Source organism: Carlito syrichta, unplaced genomic scaffold (assembly GCF_000164805.1).
Source record: "Carlito syrichta isolate Samal-C Ts95f unplaced genomic scaffold, Tarsius_syrichta-2.0.1 Scaffold307981, whole genome shotgun sequence".
NCBI classification, from domain to species: domain Eukaryota; kingdom Metazoa; phylum Chordata; class Mammalia; order Primates; family Tarsiidae; genus Carlito; species Carlito syrichta.
Genome location: NW_007252077.1, coordinates 1,481,613 through 1,489,618, shown reverse-complemented (window position 1 = coordinate 1,489,618; position 8,006 = coordinate 1,481,613). Strand labels below are relative to the sequence as shown.

The following is an 8,006-nucleotide window of genomic DNA, read 5'->3' as shown; positions in this document are numbered from 1 at the left end:
GCCTTGACCTGCTGGGCTCCGGCGATCCTTCCGCCTCAGCCTTCCAGGTAGCTGGAACTATTGGCACGCGCTACTACGCCTGGCTAATTTTTGATTTATTGTAGAGATGAGGTCTTGCCAAGTTGCCCAGGTGGGTCTCGAACCCACAGGGTCAGACAATCCACTCACCTCAGCCTCCCAAGGCACAGGATTACAGGCTGAGCCACTGAGCCCGGTTGAGACCTTTTTTAATTTAAAAAAATAAAGAAAGTAGACAAAAGATTTGAGTAGACATTTTTTCAAATAAAATATACAAATGGCCAATAAACAGATGAAAAGATGCTCAATATCATTAGTCTAATGTAAATCAAAATCACTTTGTATTTGCTAAAATGGCTAAAATAAAGACAGACAATAACAAGCATTGATGAGGATGTAGAGAAACTGAAATCCTCATACATTGCTAGTGGAAATGTAAAATGAGGCAGCTACTTTGGAAAACAGTTTGGTAGTTCCTTAAAAAGTTAAACAGGCAGGGCATGGTGGCTCACACCTGTAATCCCAGCACTTTGGGAGGCTGAGGACTAAGGATTGCTTGAACCCAGGACTTCGAGTCTGTAGTAAGCAATGATCACACCACTGCACTTCACCCTGGGTGAGAGAGTAAGACCCTGTCTAACAAAAAAAAAAAGTTGCCGGGCCCGGTGGCTCAGCCTGTAATCCTGCGCTTTGGGAGGCTGAGGTGAGTGGATTGCCTGAGCCTGCGGTTTCGAGACCCGCCTGGGCAACTTGGTGAGACCGCATCTCTACAATAAATCAAAAAAATTAGCCGGGTGTGGTAGCACGCGTCTGTAGTTCCAGCTACCTGGAAGGCTGAGGCAGAAGGATCGCCGGAGCTCAGCAGGTCGAGGCTGCGGTGGCCGGGAGCGGCCACTGCACTCCAGTCTGGGCGACAGAGTGAGACTCCAACTCAAAAAAAAAAAAAAAAAGTTAAACAAGCCTGGGCTACATAGTGAGACCTCATCTCTACAGCAAAATTTAAAAATTAGCTGAGCATAGTGATGTGTGCCTATAGTTCCAGGTACTTGGGATTACAGGCTGAGGTGGGAGGATCCTGAGCCCAAGAGGTCGAGATTGTGGAGAGTCGTGATTGTGCCACTGTGCTCCAGCCTGGGGGACAGAATGAGACCCCAAATCAAAAGAAAAATAAAGTAAGAGTTAATGTATGACTCAGTAATTCCACTCCTTGGTATATACCCAGTAGAATTGAAAGCATATGTTCATACAAAAATTTGTACCCAAAAGCTCATAGCAGCATTTTACATAATAGTCAAAAAGTAGAAAAAAACCCACATATTCATCCATTGATAAATAGATTAAAATGTGTTATATCTATATAGTGAAATATTATTTAGTCAAAAAAAGAATGAATCATACTACTCTATAGATGACTTTAAAAACATACTAAGCAAAGGAAGCCCATCTCAAAGGACCCCATATTTATTTTTTTGAGTGGGAGTCTCACTCTGTTGCCCAGACTGGAGTGCAGTGGCTGCTCCGCCACCGCAGTGTCGACCTGCTGGGCTCCGGCGATCCTTCCGCCTCAGCCTTCCAAGTTGCCAGAACTACAGGCGCGCGCTACCACACCCGGCTAATCTTTGATTTATGGTAGAGATGAAGTCTCGCCAAGTTGCCCAGGTGGGTCTCAAACCCGCGGGCTCAGGCAATCCACTCACCTCAGCCTCCCAAGCCACGGGATCACAGGCTGAGCCACCAAGCCCGGCTAAGGACCCCATATTGTATAATTCCATTTATATGAAATGTCTGGAGTAGGCAAATCCATAGAGACAGACCGTGGAGTGGAGGCTGCCATGGGATGGAGAGTGGGAGGAACAGGGAGTGGTTGCTAATGGGTGCTGAGTTTCTTCCTGGGGGTGATGAAAATGTTCCAAAGTTAGATAATGATGATGGTTGCACGACTTTGTAAAATATGAGGGGGTCTCAAAAATAAACCAGGAATTGTTTTTTGGAGGGCAGGCCCCTTGTACAGGCTTCCCCCACTAGGTAAGTGTTCTAGAAATCCATTTGCATCAGTGTTCCGGCTAGCATTGTGAGAAGCTGCATTCGGCTTCAGTGATTTTTTTTTATTTTTAGATTCTTTCAACATGTTTGCCCATTTCATGATGGGTGATTTATGAGCGCACCTGGCCACACCATGCTGAGTGTTCAGCAGTTTTTGACCAAAAATGGCATGGCCCCTACGCCCCGTTCTCCTTATTCACCTGATCTTGTCCCGAGCAACTTTTTTTGTTTCTTTGGATGACAAAAGCCCTCAAAGGGAAATGTTTTGGTGATGTGAAAACAGCAGAGGCACCGAAAGGCATCAAAATGGACGAGTCAAAAATGTTTTGAGCAGTGGAAGAAGTATCTCGATAGGTGTGTTGCATCACAAGGAGGGGACTTTGAAGGTGACTGGAGTTTAAACTTGAAAGGATAAATAACACAATTTTTAATAAATAAATTCCAGGTTTTGAGGGGTTCCCCTTGTCCTACAAATCTCTGAATTGTATATTTTAAAAGGTGAATTTTGGCCAGGCGCGGTGACTCATGCCTATAATCCCGTACTTTAGAAGGTCGAGGTGAGAGGATTGCCTGAACCCACAGGTTCTAGCCTGGGCAACTTGGTGAGACCTCATCTCTACAATAAATAAACAAACAAACAAATAAATAAAGAGCCAGGCATGGTGGCATGTGTCTGTAGTTCCAGTTACTTGGAAGGATCACCTGAACCTAGCAAGTCGAGGCTGAGGTGGCCGTGAGTGTGCCACTACACTCCAGCCTGGGCAACAAGTGAGACTCCAACACCCCCCAAAAAGTGTGTAAATTACATCTTGATAAAAAATTACACATGCAACTTTTCATTATATTTTATTGAACAATATTGCTCTAGTCTATCAACCCTGAAGCTGGGTACCGAGAGGTACCAGATATAAAGTCTTTGGGGCTGGGTACAATGGCTCACGCCTGTAATCCCAGCACTTTGGAAGGCAGAGGGGAGAGGATTGCCTGAGCCCAAGGGTTTGAGACCAGCCTGGGCAACTCGGTGAGACCTCATCTCCACAAAAAATCAAAAAATTAGCCGGGCATGTTGATGTGCACCTAACCCTTCATAGTTCCAGCTGCTTGGAAGGCTGAGGCGGAAGGATTGCCTGAGCTCAGCAGGTCGAGGCTGCGGTAGTCATGAGCATGCCACTGCACTCTAGCCTGGGCAACAGAGTAAGACTCTGACTCAAAAACAAAAAAGTCTTTGGGTAGCGATCCTGCAGTAGAGAGCCTGTGTTCCAGTTCCATTCATAGATCCCAGTCCACTTATTCTTTTCCTGGCAGCTGAGGTGATCTCTGTGGCTCCATAGGGGTGGCAGAAGTATCACTGATTTATTCCTCAGGTTCGGGACACTCTGATGCTGGCGGACAAGCCCTTCTTCCTGGTGTTGGAGGAAGATGGCACAACTGTAGAGACAGAAGAGTATTTCCAAGCCCTGGCAGGGGATACAGTGTTCATGGTCCTCCAGAAGGGGCAGAAATGGCAGCCCGCATCAGAACAGGTGAGATCCCGCTGTGAGGGGAGAAAAGTGGGAGCCTGGGAGAAATCCATGAGGAGTGCAAACCATCTGCTTGTCTTGATGCAGGGGATGAGGTACCAACTCTCTCTGTCTCATAAACCTGTCAAGAAGATAGACGTGGCCCGTATAACCTTTGATCTGTATAAGCTGAACCCACAGGACTTCATCGGCTGCCTGAACGTGAAGGCGACTTTCTATGATACATACTCCCTTTCCTATGACCTGAACTGCTATGGGGCCAAGCGCATTGTGAAGTGAGTGCATTGGGATTTGCTGGGAGCAGGACAGGGAAGCAATGGGAGAGTGCCCGTCTACTTACATGGACCTCTGCCCTCTCAGGGCCTGGGTCTGGCATTGGTACTGACAAAGCATAGCATTATATTAGATGGTACAGAACTTTGTGATATATCTATATGCTTTGGATTACACTTGTGTATTCTCCTGGTAGAACCTGAGTACATTTCGTTTTTATGATTACTTTCTACTATAGCAACTACATTTTCTTCATCAAAAACAGTAAATTTTCCTAAGTAGTCTCCTCATCAACTTAAAAAAAAGTGAACACGTGTCAAATATTTTATTCAACTAATTAAGGAGAGAACTAACAAAGTTACAATCAGTTCAAAGGAGAATGTAACACCAGGTGTGGTAGCATGGCCTGTAGTCCCAGCTACTTCGGAGGTTGAGGCAGAAAGATTACTTGAGCCCACAGGCTCAAGAACAGCCTGGGCAACATAGTGAGACCCTGTCTCTCTCTTTATTTTTTTAAATGATACATTTATAGATATAAAATTGTATTTTTCCATGGGGCTGGGAGGGATGAAATAATCACCCTTTCATAGGACAGAATTAATTTACACGTCTTACAGTCAAGAATAATTTGTATTGTCTAACGAACGTTTTAAAACTAAAATTTTTTTTTAATTTTTATTTTTAGAGACAGGGTTTTGTTCTGTCACTGAGGCTAGAGTGCAGTGGCACCCTCATAGCTCACTATAGCCTTGAGGTCCTGGGCTTAAGTGATCCTCCTGCCTCAGCCTCCCAAGTGACTGGTTCTATAGGCACACACCATAATGCCCATCCTACTTTTAATTTTGAAAGCCTGATTAAGTATCATAGGAAGCATGAGGGTAAGATAAGCATGAGGGTAATCTGTTATGGTATTGTTTTCCAAATTCACCAGCTCTGGGGTTGCTCTGGAATGTTCTCGCCCCATCAAGTGGATATAGGCACTGAGGCTGAAATGACACCATTAGTCCAGAACTAGGGAGTAGCAGAGCATGGCTTCTAGTCGCTCGCTTCTGCTAGATCCCACTCCTTCCCAACTGCTTCATTTAGTGGTTGCTGAGTACCCACTCTGTGTCTGGCCCTCTGCTGTAAACCCAAGATACGGAGACGAAAAAGCCACCAGGACAAGTTCCATGATGGCAAGCATTTCTGTTGTCTTGGTGAATGCTGGCACATAGTAGTCATTCAAATAACTGTAGAATAAATGAAGACGCACGCGATCCTTGTTCCTGTGAGGCTTCTGAAAAATCCTGCTCAGGGTCCGAGAGTTCAACCCGAACACAAGTAGCTAGTGCACATCAGGCCTTCTTGGCTTCTTCAGTATACCCAATCTGCAGACGAGGCAGTGTGGTTCTGCTTGCCAGAGACAACAGTCAGTCTCAGGCTTGAGCCTGGTTCTGTGGCTGGAAGTTCCATTGTCCTCCAAGTGTATTTCTTCCATGATATCACCATCTCATGTCCCCTCTTGGTCTGGACTTGCTCCAGCAGTTTGCATATTTCAAAATCTAGAGCGAGGAGTTTCAGCTTTTAAACTCAGCCCAATTAGGGGAAGTGGGTCTCTCAAACCTAAACCCAATAAATACGTTGGTATTAAAAAACAAAAGCAAGCTGGAGTTAGCATAGTGACTTAATGGTATCACTAGGTTGTTTTTGTTTTTTTTTTTGAGTTGGAGTTTCACTCCGTCGCCCAGACTGGAGTGCAGTGGCCGCTCCCGGCCACCGCAGCCTCGACCTGCTGGGCTCCGGTGATCCTTCCGCCTCAGCCTTCCGAGTAGCCAGAATTACAGGCATGCGCTACCACGCCCGGCTGATTTTTTATTTATTGTAGAGATGAGGTCTCACCAAGTTGCCCAGGCGAGTCACGAACCCGCGGGCTCAGGCAATCCACTCATCTCAGCCTCCCAAAGGCGCAGGATTACAGGCTGAGCCACCGAGCCCGGCTAGGTTTTTTTTTTAATTGTGGAAAAATACATATAGCATAACATTTACCATTGAGCCATTTTAAGTGTATAATTCAGTGGCATTAAGTACTTTCTCTATGTTGTGCAACCATCACCACCATCCATTTCCAGAACTCTTTCGTCATCCCAAACAGAAACTGCACTCCTCATTCCCCCTTGCTCCAGGCCCTGGTAACCTCTGTTCCACTTTCCAGCTCATCAGTTTCCCTACTCTATGTACCTCATATAGATGGAATCACATAATACCTGTCCTCTTGTGTCTGGCCCATTTCACTAAGCATAATGTTTTAGAGGTTCACCCCGATGGAGCATGTATTAGAATTTCATTCCTTTTTAGGGCTGGTGGGCTACGCTTTTTTATTTTAAATTTTCATTTTAGAGTTGTGGGGTACATGTAAGGACTTGCTACATAAGTAAATTTCATAGACCAGGCGCAGTGGCTGAAGCCTGTAATCCCAGCACTTTGGGAGGCCGAGGCAAGAGGATTGCCTGAGCCTGGGGGTTCGAGACCAGCCTGGGCAACTTGGTGAGACTTTGTCTCTACAATAAATCACAAAAATTAGCCAGCTGTGGTGGGATGCGTCTATAGTTCCAGCTACTTGGAAGGCTGAGGCAGAAGGATCGCCTGAGCCCAGTAGGTTAAGACTGCGATGGCCATGAGTGTGCCACTGCACTCCAGCCTGGGTGACAGAGTGAGACGCCAACTCAAAAAAAAACGAAAAGAAAAGAAAAGAAAATGAAGGTAAGGAAACCCTTCCTTCTAGGCCAGCACGGGAATATGGGGGAGGAGGCATTTAAAGGGATGCAGGGAGGGGAATACTTCTTATTTTTTACTTGAGTGCCTTCTCCTTCCACCCAGGGAAGTTCTTCGTTGGGGCCTCTTTAGCATGCAGGCCACAGGCCACGTGCTGCTTGGCACCTCCTGCTACATGCAGCAGCTCCTTGATGCCACAGAGGGAGGGCAGCCCCCCAAGGGCAAGGCCTCATCCCTGATCCCGACCTGTCTGAAGATACTGCAGTGAAGACCTAAGTCCTTGGAAGCCTTCCCCAGCTAAGGACCAGGACTGGGAATCCCATGCTCAACGGGTAGCACGCACAAGCCTGGCAGCTACAGAGCTTCTTACGTCTCTAGGCCTCCCTCACTGCACAGGACCCCGAATGAGGAGGCAGGAGGAGGGGCTGGAAACCTGGGGTGGGTTGGCCGAAGGAGAACTTCAGGTTCTGGCCCACTCCTTCCTGTCCAAGGTAGCTTCGCTGACTAACAGGTCACCAGCAGGATTTGGCACAAAGTCTGCCCCTCAGCAATCTGTCTCCATAGGCTGCACTTTCATGACACTCCCTACCTCGTGCCACCACCCCCCGTCCTGCAATACTCCTGGGTGAAGTAAGCTCACCAGTATATGACATTGGAGAGTTTGCAATAAATTATTTATGCTGATACGTCTTCTTTGCTTGTGCTCTTTGGGGGTGAGATTCTATCTGGAAGGTTGGAAAGGCTAAGGGAAGAGAAGAATCTGCTGTCACACCATTCTCTATAATGTGGGACTGCAGGAAACAGCAATTTTGCCTCAGAAAAAAAGAGGGCCGAGAGGAGTGGCTCACACCTATAATCCCAGCACTTTGGGAGGTCGAGGTGAGAGGATGGTCTGAGCCTATGAGTTCGAGACCAGCCTGAGCAGCTTGACGAGACCTCATCTCTGCAATAAATCAAAAAATTAGCCGGGTGTGGTCCACATGCCTATAGTTCCAGCTACGTGGAAGGCTGAGGCAGGAGGATCACCTGAGTCTAGCAGGTCGAGGCTGTGATGGCTGTGAGTGTGCCACTGCACTCCAGCCTGGGCAACAGAGTGAGACTCTGACTCAAAAAAAAAAAAAAAAAGCCGGGCTCGGTGGTTCAGCCTGTAATCCCGCACCTTTGGGAGGCTGAGGTGAGTGAATTGCCTGAGCCCGCGGGTTCGAGACCCACCTGGGCAGTGAGACCTCTTCTCTACAATAAATAAAAAAATCAGCCGGGCGTGGTGGCACATGCCTGTAATTCCAGCTACTCGGAAGGCTGAGGCAGAAGGATCGCGGGAGCCCAGCAGGCCAGGTTGCGGTGGCCGGGAGTGGCCGCTGCACTCCAGTCTGGGCGACAGAGTGAGACTCCAACTCAAAA

General features: G+C 47.2%; 1 protein-coding gene across 4 annotated transcripts in view; it reads left to right on the top strand.

The window, feature by feature from the left end:
* The window catches only part of CIDEC (cell death inducing DFFA like effector c), an 11,917-nt gene extending 4,949 nt beyond the window's left edge, over positions 1–6,968 (top strand). For 3 of the 4 annotated variants that reach the window (XM_008064731.1, XM_021715873.1, XM_008064732.1), the window contains 3 exons: positions 3,426–3,584; positions 3,669–3,856; positions 6,711–6,968. In XM_008064731.1, coding sequence (XP_008062922.1) covers positions 3,426–3,584; positions 3,669–3,856; positions 6,711–6,873 — 510 coding nt within the window. In that variant the 3' untranslated portion in view covers positions 6,874–6,968. Of the gene's footprint in view, positions 1–2,929; positions 2,960–3,425; positions 3,585–3,668; positions 3,857–6,710 lie in introns of all 4 variants that reach the window. The other variant, XM_008064733.1, reaches the window with a different exon arrangement.
* Positions 6,969–8,006: the final 1,038 nt, after the last annotated feature.